This window comes from Chelonoidis abingdonii, chromosome 1, assembly GCF_003597395.2.
Source record: "Chelonoidis abingdonii isolate Lonesome George chromosome 1, CheloAbing_2.0, whole genome shotgun sequence".
Classification (NCBI taxonomy): Eukaryota; Metazoa; Chordata; order Testudines; family Testudinidae; genus Chelonoidis; species Chelonoidis abingdonii.
Window position 1 is genome coordinate 68,160,330 of NC_133769.1, and position 25,415 is coordinate 68,185,744.

Below are 25,415 nucleotides of genomic sequence, written 5' to 3' on the forward strand. Positions count from 1 at the left end.
AAGAACATTCAGTGGATGATTCTGCTATCCTAGGCTATTTTAAAATATACATTGAAAGGTACTTCAGGCATTTATATTAGAGAGTTCATCTTAAACTCCAGAGTTTATAATGGCTTACACATGTATAAGTTTTAAGAAAATTGGAACAAAGAAATAAGGGGAGAGACGGCAGTCTTCATGATTGTTTAATATAATTTTCAATTATTATACAAGGCTTACCTTTCAACAATAAAAATGTATCAATTTAAAAATGAGTATAAATGCTGGTAAAACTCATGAAACTTATTTCTGCATAACAGAACATTTCTGTTTCAACTTCATTACACTACTATATCAGTATATTATATATAATGTATCTAGGGTATAATTTCAATTTTACGTCATAGAATTTTATATCCAGCTTGTGTAGTATTACACACATGCTTCACTATTCCATGTGGACGTTTGCCAGATTTCTCCCATTCCCTCCTCCCCAAAGAAAATAAAAACCTTATAACTAATATTTCTTTCTTCTGTAAAAGTAATGAGATTTTATGGCCGCGTAGCTGTTTTGAATGGATATTGCCTGCTCAGTTTAAATATCTAAGGTATAAAACCTTATTTGGTTGGATGTGTCACTCAAATTGTGAGAGAGACCATAAATTACATGTACATGTGTTTTTCATATACAGACACTCCCTGAGTTACGTAAACCTGACGTACGCAAATCCGAGCTTACGGAAAAAGTTCCGTAAGCTAGAAATAGGAGTGGTGGGTTTTTTTTTGCATAATGGTCGGAGATACGTTTCTAACTTAAGCAAAAGTCAGGTTACACCAGGCATTCCGGAACGGAATGCTTGTGTAAATCGGGGAGCATCTGTAATTTTCTTGTCTTTTCATATTCAAGTATGAATATTACTTGGGATTTCCCCAGCCACCTTAGTGTCCTGTACATGCTTTCTGCAGTCATGCCTTGCATCACACGTTGTTTTAGGCAGTTATGCTGCTGTGTAAACTGAAACTTATTAAAATCTTTAAACTGATTTTAGTTAATGTATAGTTTACAGTGTTGCTGCTAAATGTAGCAATGTCAGTTCCATCAAAGACAGTTTGCACAGTAAAAAGCTCTCTATTAAAAGGTAAAAACAAATCCCATGTGGAAAAATATTTCCAGGTTTCTGAGAATAGCAAATAGAAACATCTCTTGGTAATTGATTTCTTGGCATATTTGCAGGTGATTTTCTAAAAACATTGGAAGACCCAGATCTCAATGTAAGGAGAGTGGCCCTAGTGACGTTTAATTCAGCAGCACACAATAAACCATCATTAATAAGAGACCTTTTAGATACTGTGCTTCCTCATCTTTACAATGAAACAAAAGTCAGAAAAGAACTAATAAGAGAGGTAGGTGAACTTGGTGAGACTGCAAAATTTTTGTATAAGTTGATTTTAAATTTTAGTAAAGATATTCTTTTCTAATTTTTTTTTGTGTACAGGTGGAAATGGGACCATTCAAGCATACAGTTGATGATGGGTTGGACATTAGAAAGGCAGCTTTTGAGTGCATGTACACTCTTTTAGATAGCTGTCTGGATAGGCTAGACATATTTGAATTCCTAAACCATGTTGAAGATGGTTTGAAGGATCATTATGACATTAAGGTAAATTATCATCTTGTACATTTACACTTAAACTTGAGCATTCTGACCTAATTAATATGAAATGTTGGCTAAATGGTGACTTGTCTTAAATATTTTGCAATGTTTTTGCTGTGCAAATATTGTTCAATTGACTAGAAAGCTGATATAAATATTACCTGAAAACTGTTTTTAAATGTACCGTGGGATGTATAGCAAATCACACTTGTACTAGTATGTTGCTGTTTTAAAACTCCTTGTATAGTGAACTAGACAAAAGACCTTAATTGTTCAAAACTTAATTATCTCTGAATTGGTTTTCCCCATAGATGCTAACATTTCTAATGTTGGTGAGACTGTCTACTCTTTGTCCAAGTGCAGTACTGCAGAGATTGGATAGGCTTGTTGAACCCTTACGTGCCACATGTACAACTAAGGTACTGTCTTTAACTGATGCTTATGATCTTGAGTAATACTTTGAACTTTTTGCTGTTATATAGAAATGTTATGAACCTGAGACTTGAATATGAAGTGTATTGCTGTCTGAGAAGCTGTTCATATGAATTTAGTATTACCTGTAGTTCTGGACTGATGATCCACAGTAGGTTTACATCTGTAGACTTTGTGCATAGCTCAACTGTATTTTAAGGCAAGATGCCCAAAGTAGTAGCTTCACTCACATAAAGTGCACCAGTAGTCTGTTTATGCATAGTTGAGTTAGAGCACTGGGAGGGCAAACTGCAGCCCACGGGCCAAATCTGGCCCATCAGGGCTTTCAATCCAACCTGTGGGATTGCCAGTCTCGTGGCGCAGCGGGGCTAAGGCAGGCTGCCTGTCTGCTGTGGCCCCATGCTGCTTCCAGAAGTGGCTGGCACCGTGTCCCTGTGGCCCCTGGGGAGGGGGTGTGTGTGCAGAGGGCTCTGTGCACTGCCCTCACCTTTAGGCACCGCCTCTGCAGCTCCCATTGGCTGGGAATGGGGAACCGTGGCCAATGAGAGCTTTGGGGATAGTACCCACAGGCGAGAGCTGGAACCTGCCTTATCCTTGCTGTGTGCTGCTGTCACCCTGGAGCTGCTTGAGGTAAGAGGCGCCGAGCTGGAGCCCGCGCCTCGAACCCCTCCTGCACCCTAACCCATTGCCTTGAGCCCTCTGCCGCACCCCTCCTGCACCCCAGTCCCTTGCCCTGAGCCCCTCTTCCTACACATTGCACCGTCTCCCGCACCCCTGCCCCAGCTCTACATTCATGGCCCTGCATACAATTTCCGCACCCAGATGTGGCTCTCGGGTCAAAAAGTTTGCCCACTTCTGAGTTAGATTATGTGTCTTTAATTTTAAATGTTATTGATCAAAAATAATTTGGGAGGCTCATGCAATACATCATATGAAAAATAGTTCCTTGTAAAATTATAAGAGACGATAGTGAGGAAAAGGGTATAAATCCCCTTTCTAATCTGAATATACTTGTTTACTTTTCCTAATTTTTTTTTTTAAAGTTTTTTTGGATTATCTGGTCTCCTCTCTGTCCCTCAGAAGCCTGGCTGCCATTTAAGCAACTTGAAAACTCAGATTTCATTGTAGAAACGGAATGTGGAATATTGACGAGTTTTTAATTTTAACAATAGAGGTTTAAAAGTACTGGAGACTTATAACTTGCTTCTGAAAAGTGAAATTAGCAGTTTGAAGGGAGGAGAGCCATGTAAAATTTTGCTTCCCACCCTTCTTTTGAATACTTCCTTGCTTAAACCTTTAAGCTTGTTCAGGCAAAGATCTTTTGGTTCTGTGCTTATACAGTGCCTAGCACAATGGGTTCCTGATCTGTGACTACGGCTCCTAAGATAATAATTAACTTCCACCTTCATATCACCTACACGGTTTCTTGTTACCCATCTTCCACCAATAATCTCCTTATTTCATTTGATGGATTTAGAGAGTTTGACTTTCAATGATGAAGTCCTGTCTGTGAACCATTAAAAGTTCTTGCGTAGGAATAATAGCAAAAAGGTCTAACTGATCAAGAATATGCTCTGCTCAGTATGTCCACTGCTGTATTCTGCTTTGTGCTTCTGCAACTCATGGTAATTTTTATAATGTTGTTACTGACCTTACTAAATTGAACCAGTTTGGCTGTTATTTGCTTTGAATCTGTGTAATGATTTGCTAACTCAGAACATTTTTTTTTATGTTAGGACTGTTTTTGCTTAATCTGCAATTTTCAGGCTCTAATCTGTTTGTAAGGTTCTTTTAATCAAGACTGCTAAACATCAGATACACTACAGCTGTCCAGTCTCCTGTGGTTACCTTTATATTCTTTTCATCCTAAAAAGAAATATTATGCAGTATAAACTATTTCAAGTGCATGTCAAATTAAAGTGGTAATATGGAAGGAAAGACATCTTACATTGACTGGTTTAAGAAGAGCTCAGTTTTAAATGTAAACTTCCTAATATACTACTTTTTCTACAGGTAAAGGCAAACTCAGTGAAACAGGAGTTTGAAAAACAAGATGAACTGAAGCGGTCTGCCATGAGGGCAGTAGCAGCCCTTCTAACCATTCCAGAAGCAGAGAAGAGTCCGTTAATGAGTGAATTTCAGTCACAGATAAGCTCTAATCCTGAGCTGGCAGCCATCTTTGAAAGTATCCAGAAAGATTCATCATCCACTAACTTAGAATCAATGGACACTAGTTAGATGTTTGTTCAAAATGGGGACCATTACGTCGAACCATATGATGCACTGAATTGACAGGTTAAGAGTAAGAAACAGAAAAATATCTAATCTTCACATTGTTCCACTTTATTTACCTTTATGGAGACAGTTGGCTTTTCCCATTGTTGCTTTTCTAGCATTTATTCCAGAAATACGTATTTCCATGATCCAGAAGTTGTAAACCACTCATGTTTTAGTGGATTTGGCCACATTTGAAATGGAACTAAAAGGTTAAAACATATGGTGTATGGAAGTAGGCTCCAACATCCATTTGCCCAGTAATGTTTAGGATTAAAAGTTAAAATTGTGACCACGTTTTTTTTTCTTTTTTTAAGTTTTCTTCTTTCTGTAAAAACAAAACCACCATGTTTTTGTATAACTTTTATTCTTTTGTGTTTCAGCTACATAAATTGATTTGGCTGGCCGATAAGAAATTCTTCTGTGTAAGATTTATTATATTGCAGAGGGTTTGGGCACAGTTTAAAAATGCAGACATAAGTAAATGTCATTTTTAAAGGTGTGGGAATTAGAAAATTAATATCCCTGTTGTGCACACTAACTTTGCATGAGCAAGTTTACAAATATATATTGTCTGTAAAACAGCATGTGCAGTTTATTCATAATACATGTTAAAATAAGTAATACGGTATCAGTGCAATTTTCAGGTATTTATTTTTACATAGAAAATGCATTCATAGAGGAAGGGAAGAGGGACAAATTTTAATCTGGTTTTCTAAGTGCAGGTGTGAACTACAGGTATTTGTACAGTGAAAGTAATCTTGTCTGCTAAGCCAGTGTTCCCCCGCACGGAGAATGGATTCCCTTGGAGGTGTGGGAGTAGACAAGCAAGGAGGTTGGGATGGTTGGGCAGAGAATAGTAGGTGGGAGAAAACTGCATAACTCTGGACTCAGCTAACCCTCTATTATAAATGTGTGCCAGAAGGTGGCTTCTTGAAAGGCCTGTGCCTTCCATCCCTCAGCTCTTCATAGTGCAAGTAATATGCAGCATTGCTGCCAGGAAACTCTTCTCTTTTCTAGTAGTGGTCAGAAGGAATAACACGTGTTCTGGCCACACTGAACCATCAGTGGACTCCTATACCTCAAGCATCTGGTGAGTGGGAACCAGAGGAGCAGTCACGAAAGAGACCAAACTGGAAAACTAGATAGCAAAAGATACCCAAGAAAAGTAGTAGTAATAAATGGACAAAGACTGCCAGGGCCTAGTGAAAGGGGACACTGAGGTGGTGGGTGCTTGTCCATCAATTCATTGGAAGTGGCTGCATCAGAAAAAGTTTAGAAGCCCACTGCCTTAACCTGATCCATGTAAAATTCCAATCTCTGTTTCAGGTTTTTCTCTATTTTAGTTTTGCTTGATAACTTTTAGCCATTTAGAAATTCTTGAAGCCCAATACTACCACCTTTTTCTGGCATAAGTGGATTCTTAGAGGACTACCTGTAGTGTGCTTTGTCTAAGAATTCTGTGGAGCTTAGTAGGTTGTCAGGATTTGTTAGCTAACAGAGGTGAATTGTTTAATTTTACCTACGCATTAATACCTTGGTGGGGTTTTGATGCTGTTTACTTTAAAAGGACCTGTACTGAGAGGAAAAGTTTACATGAACTCATACTGTAGTTACAATTTCAAATAATGAGGCAGAAGCATCATTTGATATTGTAGCTTCTGATCTGTCCTCATAATCTTCATGCTTATGTAACTGGAAGCTGACTTCTGGAAATGGAGTTTATCAGTTTATCTCCTGAAACTACCAATATATTTAAATGTAGTGGAAGGGGACTAATCAAGGGTGAAAAGTAGTGATGGCTGATTTTAGTGAGAAATTACATATTTAGACAATGCACCTTTTTATTATTGGAACCACGAATTGAGTATTTCCTCTGCTGTACCTTATCTGTTTTAACAACTTACTAATTAAGAATGTATTGTAGTGATTAGTTAACAGCAAAATACTAGAATCTTAAGTTGTCTAATGTGCACTCACAATGCATGAGAAGGGTTTATAGACTTAAACACAGGAAAGAACAATCAGAAAATTTTAAACTTAGGGACATTGAAATAGTAAATTTAGATATAAGTGTAATAAGACTTCTCCTTGGAGAAATTGGTATGCTACATATTAGTATTACAAAGTATCTAATGTTGTGGATACTCAAACTTGGGTTTCTTGTTCCACAGTAAGTTGCAATACAGCAAGCTCCAGGACTAAGCAAGAGCTTGAGATCCTATTTGGTGGACATTTCTCTGTAAAATGCAGAGTTTCAAGGCCAACCATTGCAAGACATGAAAGAAAGCGTAGCACATTAAGCGGAACAAACAATATATAAGCTACTTTTTCCACTTTGACCATTGAAGTTGCAGGTAGGGGAGGAAGAAAGAACTGAATTTTCTTATGCAGAAGAAAACTTTCGTAGGACAAAATTACAGAAATTAAACTAGAGTAAGATTTCTGATCAGTAATCTCAAAGAAACTCACTGTCTTACATCAAAGCAGAAAGTCACTAGATCAGATTTAAACATGTATTTAGGTGCCTAAAGATATAAACTGGTACCTAATGGGGCTTACAAAAGTGCCTGTCTTGTACCTCAATGCCCTCCCATCCTTCTTTCCTAGCATAGTTTGTGATGCAGACAGTGCGATTTATCATATGAAAGGATGGTGTAGAAGTTTTTCAAACTTTAAGGTAAGTATTTGACACTTTGTATATTAAACCACTGTTAAAAATATTAAGTAACTTACAACTCTGAAAGCTTATGCTCAGTTTCTATTCTGATTGACATTTTCTCCCTCAAATTCATCAGACTTATTTTCTGCTAGGGAAGTATCAGTAAAATGGCAACTGTTGCTGCAGCACCAGCACTGTTCAGTTTGAATAAATTGAAACAGTGGCGAGTGTTCATAAAATTTTTTGAAAAAATCTTCATCCTTACGCTTTGTCTACACTGGCACTTTCATAGCTAAAACTTTTGTCGCTCAAGTGTGTGAAAAAACACCCCCTGAATGACAAATTTTTAATGATGAAAAGCGCTAGTGTGGACCTACTGCCCCTCGTTGGAAGTGGTTTTATTTTGTAGCCGGGAGAGCGCTCTTCTGGCAATAGAATGGCCACACAGTGCACTTTACAAGGGCATGGCTGCAGCGGCACAGCTGCACTGTTGTAAGGTGTACAGTGTAGACATAGCCTTAGTTAGCTTTCTGGTTTGTTTAAATATAATTGCTAAAAACAGCTGAATTGGTGATTGTATTTTCCATTGAATGTCTTAGCATTAGGCTATTATGAATTTGCGTGTGGTAGGAGAATTGGAAATAGAAACTTAATGAAAGCTTTGGGAGAGCATTCTCATACAGTATTTTTATAGTTTTTTCCATTATTTGAGATATTATCTGCTTACAGACTTTTCCCTATCAATTTCCTCCTTTCAGTGAGCAAACTGACTTTTCAGTTTTTGAATGTCACTGAAACTAACAGCTGTTCGTAGTTACTTTACCAGTGCACAAGGACAGCACAGCTCTAGGAACACTGTTCGTTAGTTGACTGCTGCAAAGCCTGCACCAGGAACACTGGAATGCAAAGTGTTCTTTGAGAAACAATTTAAGGCATGGTTCTCTAAAATGTGACTATTAAAATGGCATCTTCCTATTCAACAGATTTGCGCCTTGACTGTATTGTCACTTTTTTGCTTCAGCAATAGGTTTTTGATGCCTTTTGCTCTTATTATCACTGAAGAGCCAGTGTGTTTTAAGAAACTGAGCTGGATACTTCTACTAATTTTGCATCAACATTTAAGAAATTCCATGTCAAACCCATACAGACTCATGGAAGATAGTGGGATCTCACAGGTATAACTGTGAGGATCTTATTGACCTGCAGAACTTCTGTTACTGGTGATAGGAGAAGAAAAGAACCCTGTTTCACTGTTAGAATCCAGGTTGGTTTGCAGGATTGGAAGTATAGAAGAAACACATTTTAATTTCTAAACTGAATGCTTGTTATGAAGAAGCCTGAATTAAGAAACTTGAAACTACAGTGCCCTTTTTAGTTACTTTCAAGAATAGAATCTTCTACTGAATAACGTTTACTGACCAATTTAAAATATTTTGTTAAAGTGGGTTTTCCTCTCCCACGTCACCATTAATAAAAGTTTGACACACCAAATAAGGTCCCTAGTTACACTTGTACGGTCTTATCCATGAATTTGCACATATGCAATTGACTGGAATTTACTAAAGTAATATACAAGTAGTAATAGGAGTTGTGAAGAGGCCTGCCACTAGTAAAAATTTGTGCTTAAACTGCTTTTTGTCTGTCTTCAAAATGAGATCCTCTCAAATGGGAAGGGTATTCAGTGACCTCTAGTCTCATGTAGAAATAAACTGTTACATCTGACATGAGGTCCTTTTTTGCAATCGAATCTGAAACTTATGAATATCTTAGGGTGCCACATTTTAGCTTTCCTCCACAAAAAGGTTGAACAAAGAATAACATCCAATATACAAGAGTTGACAAAATCAAAAGAATTAAACTCAGCAACAGCAGTAGAGAAACTGCTGAAACTATTAGGGTTCTATATACTGAGATCTCTATCAAGCCAAGATGCTGAGTCCTGGGTGCTAAGTACTTTGTCTTTCAGTCCCAGGTGGAGCAGCCCTCACTTTTTCTGTTATGACCTGAAAAGGCCCTCTACCACTTAAAAATCCTTTCAGGGTACTTGCCTTACCCTGTCTCAGGGACAAATAAGTGCTTCCTGTTTAAACAGGGCTAAACTCATGTCTGGAACCTGTAAGCGGCTCTCCTCTGTTTTTGACTAGCTCAAAACACCTTAGAGCGTTATATACTCATTTAATCAAAGGCCTTCTGATGGTGCTTTGGCAATGAAGTGAGTATAAATGTAATTCATACTCTCTTACACTATTGGAACAGTGTAAAGGAGCTACAGAACAAATGATAATCAGGTCCCTAAATATTTTGTGGTGTTAAAAAGGTGGCAGTTTATAGCGTCTGGCTTGGAGCAGCCCTTTGTAAGTGAGAGTTATTAAAAACATACCTTTCCATTACTCCTGACCTAGTTCCGTGTATGAGTCAGACAGGAATGTCTGACTGAGATCATGCCCACTAGCTACACAACAGATTCAGGCTGAATCCTTGCCTCTTTTTTTAAATGGCTTTATCTCCCGTGACTACCTTCAAATAGGTAAACATGAATAAAATAGATTCCAGACAATAAAAATGGGTCTGTTTTGAGTCTCTCTGTAGTGGGTTCAAATCGAATTCAGTCTAAACTGTACTGCTTTGAGTTGGTCTCTTTGGAACAGGATTGCTGATAACACTGTAAAAGCCCTCCGTTAAATCATACTGTCTTTCTCTACTCCTTCAAGTTCATGAGCTTGGCCTATCTGCTAATACATAATCTGCAATTTATTCATTGTACCTAACCTGTGTGATGATGCAAAGTAGTAAGACTATAATGGTAAATACTACATGCTAAGGTTCGACGTGTTAGCTTTCCATGTTGCTAGTTTATGTAAGCACAAGGAAAAACTGAGCTGTAGAAAGCTGGTTCAGTCAGTGTTTTGTATTAGGGAACATTACCTCTTTCAAATGAGATGTAAGTCATCTTCCATAACAGCTCAAAATGAGAAGGTGATACATACAACTATGATGGGTGTATTAAAACAAACTGAAAAAAATAAGCAGAAAGCAAGTTAAACTTTTTATCTCAAACTGGCCAAGAATGTAGTCTCAGATCCATCTTCCAGTAGGAATGATCTTCTAGTTCACAGTTGTCATTTGCATTCTAATCCAGATTATTTGAATTTGACATCTTGAGTATTGCGTGACGGGTCCTAACCAAGATGATATACTACTGCAGAGCAGAAATGCTTCTGACTTTCTACAGACTTCAGTGTTTTTCGTCTCAGTAGGAATGTGGGCATCCAGATCCTCCTAGTGATCTTAGCTCCGCTTAAATTTCTTTTACGGAAAATCTAGACCCGTGCCTAAGACCTCTTACCATATCTCACATTTCATGATTGAGTAATGTCATAAACGCAAGCTCATCTAAGTCTCTAGTGAATCATCCAGTGTTCTCAAAGTTCCATGACAGCATTTCTGCAGCACAGCTTCCCGCCTTATTCGTCACAAATGGGTAATGCATCTAACCTGTGGAATTTAGAGTTCGTCCAACGTTGCTTGAGGTTCCAGGACTAAAGTCTGCTCTTCAACTACAGCCTAAAGAATTTCTATCTGAGTGCAAAAAAAAGTTATTGGTTCAGTTCCTTCTGACCACTTTGTTCTATAACTTTATTTTTTATTCATTTTTGGTGCAGTAGTTACTTCATTTTAACTTCTAGCTCCAGTCTCCCTTTCCAGAGCTGAGGAATAACCAGAGCAGCATTTTTCTAGTAGAGTCCCTCAAGTTCCTCAGCAGCAGAGAAACATTGCAAGTATCAAATCATCATCCAAAGGTGTGGGGGAATGCATGCGTGTGTTTATAGGCAGCTTTCCAGGTGCTTCAGAGAGTGAGAGATGCACTGTTGCCACAAGCTCACTCTTGCTCTGCCAGGCCACACTGCTTTGAGACACACTGGCCTGCCAGGGCCTTGGCCCCGACCCAAAGTCACAATTCCTGGTAGGCCCTTCCTATGGTGAGCATGAGAATTCCCAAGGAGAGGAGACACCCATCAGCAGGCTATTAGGGAAAGTCTTGCACCTTGTGCAAGTAAGATCTGCAAAGTAGTTTTCCATTCTTCTGCAGGGGCATGCGTTGGTAAAAAGGTGTTGCTGGGTTGGTTCCCTAATAATTTCTTAAATTACAAAATTTATGCTTCATATGGGGGGGAACTTCTATTTCTGCCTACTGTACTCATTGAAACTGTTCTCCCTTCCCCTGCCCCTCCGCCGGCACTTCTGTGAGTCACTTGTTGCTACTTTCCATTTAAATTAAGCATCTGTGCCCCCGGGGGGGGGGTGTGTGTTCATTTTTTTACCTGATTTTTTTTCTGCTAACAGCTTCCTTCCTTATTCAATCAACACTGCTACTCTGGTAAATGACTGGAATGCAAATTGGAACTTTTTTCTGGAGGGGAAACAAACTTATGCCTGATTTAAGATTAGTCTGGGTAATTTCAAGTTTGGCTTAATACTGATAATTGGTTTCTACAGCTTTGGAAGAACTTTTGGTGGCCTGAGTTGATGCACAGGGCTTAGTCCTGGAGTCTCCAGAAACAACATTAGACTGTCTATGAATTCTACAGGTGAGGGGTGTCACAGTTTTGGGATTAGCTGTGCCTTTGTCCCTGTCATAATTTGCTCAGTGTCAAAGTCTCAGGCCTCTAGCTGCCCCTCTGCTTCCAAACCAGGGATTTAGTTTTGCAGTTCCTCTGCAATTCACTGAGGTTATTCTAGTAGGTCTGACTTTAGGAGAGAACCTGCTGTTCCGCTCTCTCCCCGGGGCTGTGACAGTGGTGACCAGTGACCAGTCAGCTTTCACAAACCATTGTACATTTATTTTAGGAGAAAAGCAGAGAGAGAAAACAAAAAGCAATAACCAGTCTACAGCCATGCTAAACTTACCTACTGTAACCAATGGAGGTCTTGGCTGGTTTCCAGTCTTTCGCACCCTTCCCAGCAGGGTTTTGCCCTCTTGGTTAAAGGTTCATATCAGTTCTTTGCTCAAAAAAAGGGGTCTCAACCTATCTGGTGGACACTTTTTATATCAAAAGCTTTTTCTTTGTCTGCTAGGGCTCTTGTCCCCTATCTGAACCAGTATATGCAATTCCCAGGAGGGGGCGTGGTAGCTCTCTGGAGGTGTTTACCTGTCTTTGGATTTGTCATAATTACCTTCCACTAATTTTAGTTCCCAGAGGAAGTTCAGTAATTACCAGCTCACAAAGATACACATCACATTAGTAGATACAAAAGTTTATAAGCCTATCACATCTGGCGCAACTCAATATTAGTCTTTTGACACTTCTCACAGCAGTCACAAGAGGCATTACTCATTTCTGATGAATGAGGAGAGAAGCTGCCAACAGAAAATTATCAGGTAAGGCATTTTTTGGTCTTTTCAAAACAATTAAGCCTACATTCCCTACCCAGGATCTGCCTGCAGTACTATAAATTCTCATAACCCATCCACTTGAACCAATGGTATCTAATTCCCTGTACTTCCTTTTAATAAAGACATACTTTCTGTTCATAATTGAATTGAAATCTCTCTTGTACAAGCCTTTACCGAACTCTTCTTTCAGTTTCTCACTGGAGAACATTTTTTCTTCATTTTCCGCAAACCTAAACATCAATAAGAAATTGTGTCCGTGAAGAGCAGACATGATATCATTAGGGGACATATGATATCATAATCATATCATTGACAAAACAGCAGAGCCATAAGCACAACAATCCTCCAGCCAATTTAACTTTCCTGCTACACTGACCTAATAAAACTTTGATGAGCGGCATAGAGCTTTCTATGACAAAGTTAGAGTGATGCAGGGTCAGTGTAGACACTGCGCTTGCTTATGTCACCCTAAGTGGCCTCCAGGAGGTGTCACACAATGCCCATCATGACTGATCTGGTCAGCCATTTCAGACTGCTGCCCTGAAGCCAGGTATATAGGCATGCACCCCTCTCCCTTTAAAGCCACTGGAATTTTTGAAATTCCACTTCCTGTTTGCTCAGTGTGGAGAATTCACATTGTATCTTCCCTGTTGAGGCTGTGCAGTCGCAGCTCCGATCCAGCCATATGAACTTTGATACCTATGAGCAGATTTCTCATGACATGGAGGAGAAGGGGCATGAAGGGACATGCAGCAGTGCTGTGCTAAGATCAAGGAGTTAAGCCAGGCATACCAGAAGGCAAGGGAGGCCAACTGTCACTCTGGTGTGCTGAAAATATGCTGCTTCTGCAAGGAGCTGCACACCTTCCATGATGGTAACCCCACCTCCACTGCCAAGAGCCCCATGGATGCTTCGGGGGGGATTGGAGGCAGCAGCCAGTGGAGTCTTAACCCTGAGAAGGAAGTGGTGGACAAGGAGGTCTCGGTGGTGGCGGATGTGGGATAGGCGACAGGGTTCTCTGGTGGCATGTCAAGCCAGGACACTCTGACTTTGGAGGGCTATAGCCACTCCTAGCAGTCTGGCTCTCGCATGCCTGAAGCAGGAGTGGGGAGCTCCAGTACTTACTCATTTTGCTTTGATACTGCATAGTTACATGAAGTAGAGGTGTTCTTTATTTTGTTACATAGTGCACATGAGGTACTGTTTGTATCTGCTTCTCATTTCCCCTGTGCAGCTACGCAGCGGGCACCCTGTGGAAAAGTTTGTTGTTGCACACTGGTATCTCCCAGGAATTCTCCATAGAGATCTCTAGGAAACTTTTTTGCAGATATTCTGCAATCCTCTTCCAAAGATTCCTTGGCAGAGCTGCTTTGTTTCTTTCCCTGTTGTAGGAAACTTTGCTTCGTCAATTGCAATTGCTTCTGGAGGAACCAAACCAGCACTCAAGAGAGCAGTCTGAAGCCTCAAGCATGCAGGAGATGCACCCTTGTATCATTGGTTACTCTCAGTAGTGAGATATCAGCTTCGAACAGCCCCTCCCTCTTGAAAATGGTGTCAGTATTCAGAAGAGTGTCCAGTTTGGCCGATGTACATAGCAGAGGGGCATTGCTGGCATATGATGGTGTATATTACATTGGTGGACGTGCAGGTGAATGAACTGGTGATGGTATGGCTGATCTGGTTCGGATTCCTGATGTGTGTTGCTGGTGTCGATATATGTTGCAGAGTTGGTGCATCGAGGTTTGTTGCATGATTGGTTTGAGCCTAGAGTTACTGTGTGGTGATGTGTGCAGTTACTGGTGAGAATATTTCCAGGTTGACAGGTGTCTGTGGCGGCGAGACTGGCCTGCCACCAGCTGGGAAGTGTGGAGATCATTGTGCCAGATGCGTTGTAGATCCCTGATGAGCGTGGAGGGTTTAGCTGGGGAAGTATGTTGATGGCCAGTGGAGTCCTGTTGGTATTCTTTACTTGGGTTTGTCTTGACAGTAGAGGCTTCTGGTACAGTGTGGCTACCTGTTATCTGTTCCTTATTTCCTCGTCGGGTTATGTAAGTTTTTAGAGAATGCTTGGTTGGAGATTTTGTAGGTGTGGTCTCTGTCTGAGGGTGTTAGAGCCATCGTTAGCTCAGTGCTTGCTGTAGACCAATGATCGGTGTCGATGTGCCCGGATGGAAGGCTGGAGGCATTGAAGGTAGGCATAGCAAGTACGCGTAGGTTTCGGATAAGGGTGGTTGTAACTGTGTCATCACATTATTGCACCGGTGGTGTCTAGAAGTGGACCTCCATAGTTTAGATGGTCAGGCTGAGGTTGATGGTGGGGTGAGAAACTGTGAAATCATGGGAACATTTTCCAGAAGTCTCCTTCCCGATAGTCTAGATGATGAAGATGTTATCAATGTAGCGTAGGTAGAGAAGGAGCGGGAAGTGGATGAGAGCTGAGGAAGCGTTGTTCCAGTCGCCATAAAAATGTTGGCATAATTGTGGGGCCACGGCGGTGCCGCATGCGCTAGTGCCAACTGATCTGGAGATATATATATTCATCAAATTTGAAATAGTGTATGTGAGGATAAAGGCAGCAGAGCTCAGCAGCCAGTTGTGCTGTGGCATCATCAGGGATACGTTCCTGAAACAGCATTTTTTTTTTTTTTTTTTTTTTTTTTTTTTTTTTTGTATTCATGTGTGTGGGATTTGTAATAAGAGACGCCTCATCCATGGGCTAGGATGGTGTTTGCTGGAAGGTCAACCAAATGCATTGTAGTTCCCTCGGAAAATCAGTGGTGGTCACGGAGAATAGCTGGAGGCTGGTAGCATAGGGTCTGCAGTGAGAGTCACCATATCCAGACAGTCCTTCACGTGAGAAGTGCCAAGCCCGGATGAATAGGGCGTCCGAGGATTTCCGGGTTTAGTGGATCTTGGGTAGTAAGCATAGAATAACCCTGGTCGGGGCTCTAAGGGTAATGTTGATTTATTCCGGTGTTAGTGTGCGGGAAGTGTCCGAGTAGATGGTGCAGTTCCTTAGTCTTATTTCTCAGATGGAATCTGAGGGAAAGGCCTGTAGAAATTGGGTATTGGGGAGTGTCTGGCACCTCCTTTTGGATAGTTCAGACCTGTTCCATGATACAACAGCACCTACCTTTATCAGCCTCTTTGATGATTGATTATGTCAGCGTGGTTCTGAGGGCTGTGGAGGCATTGCGTTCTGTGCGACTTAGGTAGGGCAGCGATGTTGTTTTTTCCACAATTTCCCTGTGCACTCGGATGGACAGCATTCAATGTATAGTCCAGACTGTGCATTTCGACCCTCAGGAGGAGTCCAGTGGAGTTCTTGCTTCTTGTGCTGTTGGTGGGGAGGGTGCCTGTATATTGTAGTGCGCTGTTCCAGTGTTGCCTTGAAAGTATCTTGTAGTTAGGACGGTGAAAGTAGGCCCGTGCAGATCGCCAACGAACTGATCATGATTGGTAGGGGTGCAGGGCAATAAGCGTCCTGAGATAGGAGACTTTCTTCTGGGCTGAGTGTGAATTGGTAATTACGATATTGTTGGGGTGGGTTGGGGTACCACGGTTGTGGCATCTGCACGGTGGGAGTTTAGACAGCTTACAGTCCCTTTTCCTTTGTAGAGAGGTGAAGTGGTAATGTAATCTCCTGTCTTATTTTAGTGAAGTCCATTTGTATGGCGGTTTGGGTTATTCCATACGCGGGCAATGACCATAAAGTAACTCTATTGCTCAGGACCGAATCCATGCAAACAAAACCTCGATGCACTCCTGCCCATATCTACACCAGCGACACCATCACAGGACCTAAACCAAGATCACCCACACCATCACTGGTTCATCACCGCTGCACGTCCACCAATGTAATATAGCCTCATATGCCAGCAATGCCCCTCTGCCTAGGGTCATTGGCCAACTGGACAGTCTCCTCCATGGAAAAAGGAAAATGGACACAAAATCAGATATTAGAAATGGCAATATTGAAAACCTGTAGGAGAACACTTCAACCTCCCCTGCGCACACTATCGCAGACCTTAAGGTGGCCATCCTGCAGCAAGAAATCTTCAGGACCAGACTTCAAGAGAAACTGCTGAGCGTCAGTTCACTGCAAATTTGACACCAACCAGCTCAGGATTAAACAAAGACTGTGAATGGCTTGCACAACCACAAAACCAGTTTCTCCCCGCTTGGTTCAACACACTCAACTACTAGAACACGGGCCCTCGATCCTCACCTGAATTGAAGTAACCATCGTTATCTCTAGCTGCTTGCATATATAACGTGCCCCGGATTCCACTACATTCATCTGACGAAATGGTACTTCACACCACGAAAGCGCATGCTCCAACGTCTGTTAGTCTATAAGGTGCCACAGGAATTCTTTGCTGCTATCACCCCAGGAGAGGCCTCCGTAGATTCCCTTTCCCAATGTGATTCTTCCCCAGACAGATTCCTGTTTTATCCATTCCATCACTTCTTATTTCTTTAGTCTACTCATCAGTGATGTAACAATGCACACCACCAACGTTACCTTATTTCTGTCTTTTCCTAAACAGCACATGTCCTTCAATACCTGTACTCCAGTCATGACTACTATTTCACACATGTTTCTGTATATCTATACATATCTGGTTTCCACTTCTGCACCAGTAGCTCTAGTTCCTCCATTTTGGTTTTCCTAGGCTCCTCGCATTAGTGTACAACTTTTTAATTTTTGCTGTTTGCTTCAAACTGACATTCTTTACTCGATTAGGCACAGACATTCTACCACTAGTATCACCTATTAGACTGGTATCTATACTACCCTTCCACCTTATGTCCATTCTCATACTCACGGCTGTATCCTGTCTTACTTAGTTTTCTTCCCTCTCAATGTTAAATTCTGGTGTGGAGATTATCTAGACATCTCCGAACCATCTTCCCCCAAATTCCTAGTTTAAAGCTCTCTTAATCAGTTGTGCCAGCCTCCATCCTATAAGTCTATTTCCCTCCTTACTTAAGTGAAGTCCATCCCAAGAGAACATTCCTCTGTCCATGAATGCTTCCCAGTGGCTATACATCCCATAGCCATCCTTATAGCACCACTGCCTGAGCCATCTGTTGATCGTTATAATCTTGTCACACCTTTGTTGCCCTTCTTTAGGAACAGGCAGAATCCCACTGAAGATCACCTGAGCCTCGATTTCCTTAAGCGTCTTCCCCAGCCTGGCATAGTCTCCCTTTATATGTTCCAGTGAGAATCTAGCTGTATCATTTGTTCCCGCATGAAGGACAATCAGCAGATACTTTCCTGCTCCCATTAGGATCCTCTTCGGCCGCAGGTCCACATCCTGTATCTTAGCATCCGGCAGACAGCACACCCTTCTGTTCTCTGGATCAGCTCTAGTTACAGGCCTGTCTATTCTTCTCAGTAAGGAGCCCCAATCATGTAGACCTGCCTTTTCCTGGTGATGGTGTGATTCTCTGGTCTATCCCCTGTTCCTTCTGGCTGCAAGTCCTCTTGATTCCTATTGTCCCTTGCAATTCTCTGCCACCCATCCCGTATCCTCCTGGGGCTTATGTTTGGTGGTGTTATCTCTATTGATTCTTCCCCTTTTCCTATAGGACTAGCTGCTCTTCTCTTCTTCCGTGCCCTCTCACCATCAGTGACTACCTGCTGTGCCTCTTCTTCATTTTTCAACTCCGCAAACCTGTTCCTGAGCTCTATTTCACCTTCACTAGCCCGTCTTTTCCTCTGCCTGGTTCTTAGTCACATGCTTCCACGGTCCACTTTCCTCACCCAGCAGTCTCCCCTCAAGAGTTCTTTGGTCCTGCTTCCATCTGCAAGTCTGAGCTTTTCCCTTCAGCCTCCTCATGTCTTTGCTCCATCATCCGCTTGAACCCCCTTCTAAACTCAACTGGAGTTTCCACCTGCATCTCCAGTCCTTGGATCTTTTCTTCCATCAGCTCTATCAGGCGGCACTTCATGCAGACGAAACACTTTTCAGGTACCCCCTCCAGAATCCTGTGCGTGCCGCAGCTTCCACATCCAGTCATCTTCATTGTATCTTCCACTGCTGCCTCTGTATCGGTCACAGCCTTCCCACCTAAAACCTGTTAGTCTGGGAAACACAAACCAAACCAAAACAAACCCCCAACAGCACCAGAACACTGGCAGAACACCACACACTCCCTTCACTAGCCTGTCTATTCCTCTGCCTAGCTCTCTAGTCTTCCCCGCAAGTTGCCCTTGCAAATTCCCACTGAAACTCCCCTGTTAGCAGCTCTGTTTGCTGGCTCCTGTGCCGCTGCAGCACTCTGATCCATTCCCAGAACCCCTAGCAGGAGAATGTGCCAATTTGCACAGTGAGATAGCGACCCACAATGCAGTGCTCTCCCTGTCAGTGCTAGAGCACCAACTGTGGATGCACTCTGCCAACACAAGGAGCATTGTGTGAACATGCACAGGTGATGTCATTACAGCAGTTTATGAACATTGATATAATTTAAGTAAACTTAACTCTGTAATGTAGACAGGGCCTGAAAATCATGGACTGAACAGAGACACTGGATTTATGGTTATTACAACAATCCGTAATCCACTAATCCCTTCCTTTTGTCCTGTGACTGATGTAGTCATCCTCTCACTGAAATCATGGACTAGAGGTACGTTCTAAGTTTAATAGCCTTTCCCTTTGCTGGATGGATGCCATTTACAGGAAATATTTCAACCCAAGCCCTTAAAGATCTTGTTTGAGAACAAGAATGTTATGCCTGACAGCCAGGACAAATAACTATTTTACCTCATCCATTTGGTCTTAACCTATACCCATCCTGACAGACTCCTCTTCATGTTGCAAACAAAGAGGTGCTGCCGCCAGAAAGTTGATTGTACCAAGAATTTTTTATTTTCACCAGATTCCAAGAACAGGGTCAGATCTGCTATCACAAGAAGTCTTGATTCACATCTTATTCCCATTATCACTGGATAGTCTTTACTGTCAAGTTCATCTCCCTGGCAGAACTTGGTTGTAAGGCTGTTCAACACTTAACATCAGGGACTCCAGGCCCAACTGGTTCAATGACTTGCTCATTTTCTTTCACTGTAAACAAACTGATAGAAACTGCTATGTTACCACCAAGTGATTCAAAGGGATCATCCTATCCATCTAAACACGAAATTGGCTTGCATTAGTAGATTAACAAGACATATGAATTTTTGGGGTTGAGACTAGAAACATTTGTTTCTAATTTCAGTCTCTGAATGAAAGCATAACTACTTTTAAAAAGAAAGTAATGGGAACATCAAGGTTCATTTATGCCTAAACACACTGTGGAAATTCCCAATCAGCCTCATGAGTGTCTTATTGAAAAAAGAATGATGCCCCCAATGGGTCTGTCAAATATGTTTTCTTATATTGTTCCTCTAACTGTGGTACCTAAGCATTTCACAAATAATGTTTTGTTTCTTTGCTTTACGTCTGTGGGATAAGAAAATATCTTCATTTTATAAAGTGATTTTGTTTTGCCCAAGGTTACACTGGAAGTCTAGGGGAAGTCTGAAGAATGGGGACCCAGGCCCATTTCTCCTGAATCCTAGTCCCAAAATATTTCTCCCTTAAGACCACCCTTCCTCTCTTCAAGATGTCCAAGAACAGAGGACTCTTCAGAAATGCATTACACTTGGAAGTGGTTTTCAAGGCAGTTGACAAGAGGAGACTATTGTTACAGTCTCAGTAGAAATTTGCCTTGATTTAGTTAAACCACCCCCCACAAACACAACTAGAAATACACAAGGACAAAATTTAAAAATGATTCAAGGAAGCTATGGAACATAGTCAATATGACTGATTGCAAATATGAACATCACAGGGTAAGCCCAGGATAGGAAGAAGAGGCTGAAATGTACCTGATTGAACATACCTGAGTATCGCTTCCCTTCTAACATTTAAAATTGAAGGTTCACATTTCTATCTTAGATCTACATAGGTGTAGAATTTGTTTCACTGCTGCTTGGATTGGAATAGTGGAAAAATATAGAATTAAAAATCACAATTGAAGTCAGAATTGTCTTTTTAAAAATAAAATAACCCAACCTGCGTCCTTTCTAACTTTGCATCAGTCATGGGCTCATGGATTGATACCTCCAGTGGTTTTTCTACTATATGTTTTTATTGTTCCTATAACTGTAATATGTAAGCATTGAAACTTTATAATAGGCTACACGTTTGATGCAGCACATAAACTGGTAGGAGTATCTGTACCGAAGAGTGTGGATATCAGAGGGGTAGGCATACCTAGTTAATAGACAAGAACTGAATAATTATGTATTTGAAGATAGAGAATTGCAAGCTTTGAAAATTATTAGTTAGTGTTCATTCCTGACTTTGTGTGTAGTGTTAGGGAAATCACTTACCCTGTGTGTCTTAGTTTATTCACCTGTAAAATGTGGGTAATATTCTCTCAAGGAGTTCTGAGAGAGTAGATTGACTGGTTAATGTTTAAGCACTAAGGGCTTGTCTACATGGTGAACTAGTCTGCACTAGAAGGCTATAAATTCTGTTGCACGTTAGCATGTTGCATACTAACTGGTCTGTGTAGACCCTGCTGGCATGCACTGGAAGTTCCTTCTTGTCAGCTAATGTAGTCCTGTTCCAAACAGTCCTGCGTTAACTCACACTAGAGAACTTTTAGTGTGTGCCAGCAGTGATTACACGGGCAGGTCTGCACACAATATGCTAGTGCTCACTAGGACTGGCCCTAGACCAAATGGCATTCCAGGTGAGGAGTATCTTTGGCGCCCCCCCCCCCCACTTTTTAAACTTTTGAATACCTTATTTTTTATTGTATTTGTAGCCCATTTCATGACTTTGATGCACAATTTGCATGCACGATTTATCCCTGTCATATAAAATGATACATTTGTACACTAGGATTTGTAAATCTGTATTCATTCATGCCATATATAAGCAAATAAAGAAATTTGTTTCCTCTAAGTGTATAGAAACTTTTTAATTTTAAGAATAACTGAAATGTACTAACATCAAGAAATTGAACTGTGCACCAACATTGGGAGGACCAACATTAAATAATATTACAACAGATGACAGCCTCAGAATGTTAACCCTAGTACTTTAGTTCAAAAGATCACTTTTCTCACCTTTTCCCATGTGAACCTAAGCACAGAGTCAGACAGATCGAAAGACTGGCCAAGGGCATTTTCAAGGGATAAAAGAGCAAGTGATGTCGGTCTCTCATCCATCATTAATTGAAGATACGTTTTAATGAGCCTGAGTTTCGAAAAGTTGTGCTTACCACTCGCAACTGTGACCAGCAGCGTGAGCAGAATCCTCAAAGCTATCCACACATTAGGAAAAGTGTCCTTCAGGCCTGCATCATGAATGAATTGGAGAACTTGTAGTGGAGAGTGCTTCCCGTATTGCAAAATGTGATGGATGTTGTCCAATTCAACATAGAGGTCTTTATCATTGATATCCGAACATTCCCCATGTATCAGTATCTGGTGAAGGTTCGTACAATTGTTCAAGAGTGTTTTCCTGTCCAACAGCTTACTAAGGTCATAAAAACTCCCAGGTCTTTTCATGGCACTTCATTTGTCCAAGCCTTTCTTCGATGGACACTTGACTGGTGTCAATGAGTGAACAAAAAACCACCCTCTTGAATTTTTCTACCAAGCTTCTCATCACCTCATCTCTGCTCTCATAACCAGACTATCTCTTCTTTCAACGAATGAGTTTCCTTGAAGATAGGCTCAACTCCTAAAGTTTCCACCATTTCTTTGGCAGCAGTGATGGCATCTTCAAATCCATTGTGTCTGTAGGCCACAACAAAATCAAGGCTACTTCTTATCAAAGTAGTACCGGTCACAATGTCCATCAACTGAATTTGTGATGCCTTGCTTACAACATCTACTTAGAACAGAATATCATGCCGAACCACGACTGAGACCAGAAATTTAAAGTCAGTGATCTGATTTGCCAGGCTTTGCACCTTGTGTCAGATTCTGACCTCTGCTTTACTTGACTGTGTCAGTTCCCTCATGGTGTCATAAATCTCAGTTGCTTGGTACCTCGCTGGTCTTACACTGTTAATGTGACTCTCCCAGCGAGTGTCACTTACTGGCTTCATGGACAGTTTTCTAACATACCAAACTGAGGAAATTACCATTATGTTCAGTGAACAATGTATCTGACGAGCCCCAGAAAGCCAAATTATTCTTTGTAATGAAGAGGGTAATTGAGGGCAGATGCTCGAGCATGTTCCTCGAGTGCTGGGTTTCTGGAGTAATAATACACTGGTTTTCTGCATCTGATACACTTATTTAGCTTGAGCCTGGACTCGACCTACGTCCATTTGGAGTGGCTGTAAAATGCCTGGGTGAATTTTTTCATGTTGCTTTAGCTCATCAGCTAAATTTTATTCCATTAATTGTACCCAGAAAGCACAAACAACATTTTGGCATTCTTATCAAATATTTTGCAACAAAAACAGAACACTATCAGTTGATTTGGAGTAAACTAGCCAATGCAGATTCAGTTTCTCACCATTCTCGAGCACTCTTGCCAGGTGACTTCTGCTCCTTTACTGGAAACATCATATCCTCGATTTTGCCCTGCCCATTCAAAATTGTATGATCAGTATCAATCGCATTTAGAATTGACTGCCATAAAGCAGGATCTGATGTATCAATTTGTGGTGTGCAATTTTTCTCATTGCCTTTTCTGACATCATGCGAGGTTGATTCTTCTTTATCGTTTCCATCCTTTTCATATAAACCAGATTTTTCTTTGTCTTAGTCCTCTTCATGTGATCCACATTCTTCTTCATCATCACTGTCCCTTAATCTACCAGGAAAACTGGACAAGTCTCCATCACTTTCCTCACATTTCCATTCCTTATTTTCAGGTAAATTTGCTAATTCCTTAGTAATAGGAATTCCATATTTACACTTCACTCCTCAATTTCTTCTGCACTGGGACGGTCGCTACTGCCTAAAGTCTGGTTCGTGCTGTTCTGTCTCATATTTTTTCCCAGAAAATTTGCCCCTTGCTGCAAATTAGGCCAGGTCTACACTGCGACTTTAAATCGGTTTAATGGCCGATATACCGATTTAACGCTGTATCCGTTCACACGACGTCGTCATTAATATCGAGTTAAACGGCTCCTTAAATCGATTTCGGAACTCCTCCCAAACGAGAGGAGTAGCGCTAAATTCGATAGTGATAACTCGGATTAGGGTTCATGTGGACGGAAATCGACGTTATTGGCCTCCGGGCGGCATCCCAGAGTGCAGCACTGACCGCTCTGGACAGCAATCTGAACTCGGATGCAGCGGGCAGGTAAACAGGAAAAGCCCCGCGAACTTTTGAATTACATTTCCTGCTTGTCCAGCGTGGAGCTCTGATCAGCACGGCTGGCGATGCAGTCTCAAATCCAAAAAGAGCTCCAGCATGGACCGTACGGGAGATACTAGGTCTGATCGCTGTATGGGGAGACAAATCTGTTGTATCCAGCTCCGTTACAGAACACGAAATGCCAAAGCGTTTGAATAAAAAACTGCAGGATACACAGCGCTGCGTGACAAGCGTAACGGGAAGCCAGAGACTCAAATGGACGCTCATGAAGGGAGGGAGGGGGTACTGAGGACTCCAGCTATCCCACAGTCCACAGCAGTCTCTGAAAATTATTTGCATTATTGGCTGAGCTCCCAATGTCTGTAGGTTCAAACACAGTGTCTGGCGTGGTTCAGGGAACAGCTCCTCAGTTTATTTCCCCCCCCCACCACGTGAAAAAAAAAGGGAAAGATTGCTGTGCTATGGCGTTTGCTCAATGCACTCCGCGAAAAAGGCGCCAAAGGGTTGTCTGCTGCCTTCACAAAGGGAGGGGTGAGGCTGTACCCAGCACCACCCGGGGCAGTGTTTTCTGCCCCATCAGGCACTGTGCTCTCAACACGGAAGTGGGAACTATGGGATAGCTGAGGAACAGCTACCCACAGTGCACCGCTCCTGAAATCGATGGTAGCTTTGGACCATGGACGCAAACAATCGATTTCGGGATCCCACTGTGGACGCGCTAAACCGATTTTATTAGATCTGTTTTGTAATATCGGTTTAAGCTAATTCGAAATAATCGTGCAGTGTAGACGTACCCTTAGATTGCAATTGAACTTTTTGCTTCCTATCCTGAGCTCCTGAAGGCTTCTTCAGGGGCATCTTTTTTATATTCTATGGCGGAAAATAGACACTTGCTCTCCCTAATACTGTCTATTTTCTGTAGTCCTACTAAGTCATCAAATATTGTGTGTTAAGCATGGCAAAAGAAATAACAAGCCTGGCACCCCCTAAACCTGGTGCCCCCCAAGTTAGGCACCCAGGCAGTTGCCTGGGTCACCTGCCCCTAAATCTGGCCTTGCTCACTAGAATTTCCACTCCTCTAGTGTGGACTAATACATCATGTAGCCAGGCCCTTAGAGATTCTCAGAGGGAAGGTACCATTGAAGTGCAAAGTATTTTATGAAAATGTGAAATTTCTAGTCCCTCTCTGAGTGAATGATTTCAGATCTGCTGGGTGGCTCAATATGCTTCAACCTAAAGACGTAAACTGAAGTAAAATCTGCCATGTACAGGGGATGTAGTAGGAACTTGTATCATGCTTCTGACTAGCAAATGGTTAATATCCTTATGCCTATTTTCTACAGTTTTAATATTAGGTATTCCTTGCTCCATAGTTTTTTAAATAGACTTCATGAATACCTACCAATAAATCGTTTTCAGTGCTAATATTATAATGTGTATCATTCCTAAATATTTTGCATCAAGATTCTCAAAGACCTGGAGATGGAGGGAATGGGGTGAAAGATGATTTGAAGAGAGTGGAAAGTGGAATGGGCAATTTTATTGGGCTTGCAGAATACTTCCCAAAAAAACAACCTATATGCTAACCTGTAAAACTGCACTAACCCTAACCACCATCCAGCAGGAAGGCCTATGCAAGGGCAACAGAGGGGCCAGACTGTCATGAGACT

The 25,415-nt window shown here is 41.5% G+C and overlaps 1 protein-coding gene and 2 long non-coding RNA genes across 3 annotated transcripts in view; 2 read left to right on the forward strand and 1 right to left on the reverse strand.

The window, feature by feature from the left end:
* CAND1 (cullin associated and neddylation dissociated 1) overlaps positions 1-4,924 on the forward strand; it is a 65,875-nt gene extending 60,951 nt beyond the window's left edge. The window contains exons 12-15 of the mRNA XM_032782262.2: positions 1,214-1,383; positions 1,476-1,640; positions 1,946-2,053; positions 4,080-4,924. Coding sequence (XP_032638153.1) covers positions 1,214-1,383; positions 1,476-1,640; positions 1,946-2,053; positions 4,080-4,304 — 668 coding nt within the window. The 3' untranslated portion in view covers positions 4,305-4,924. The remainder of the gene's footprint in view (positions 1-1,213; positions 1,384-1,475; positions 1,641-1,945; positions 2,054-4,079) is intronic.
* LOC142046883 (uncharacterized) overlaps positions 1-25,415 on the forward strand; it is a 362,358-nt gene that overhangs the window by 84,031 nt on the left and 252,912 nt on the right. The gene's annotated exons all lie outside the window — the stretch shown is intronic.
* Positions 1-25,415, reverse strand: part of LOC142046884 (uncharacterized) — a 361,020-nt gene that overhangs the window by 82,707 nt on the left and 252,898 nt on the right. The gene's annotated exons all lie outside the window — the stretch shown is intronic.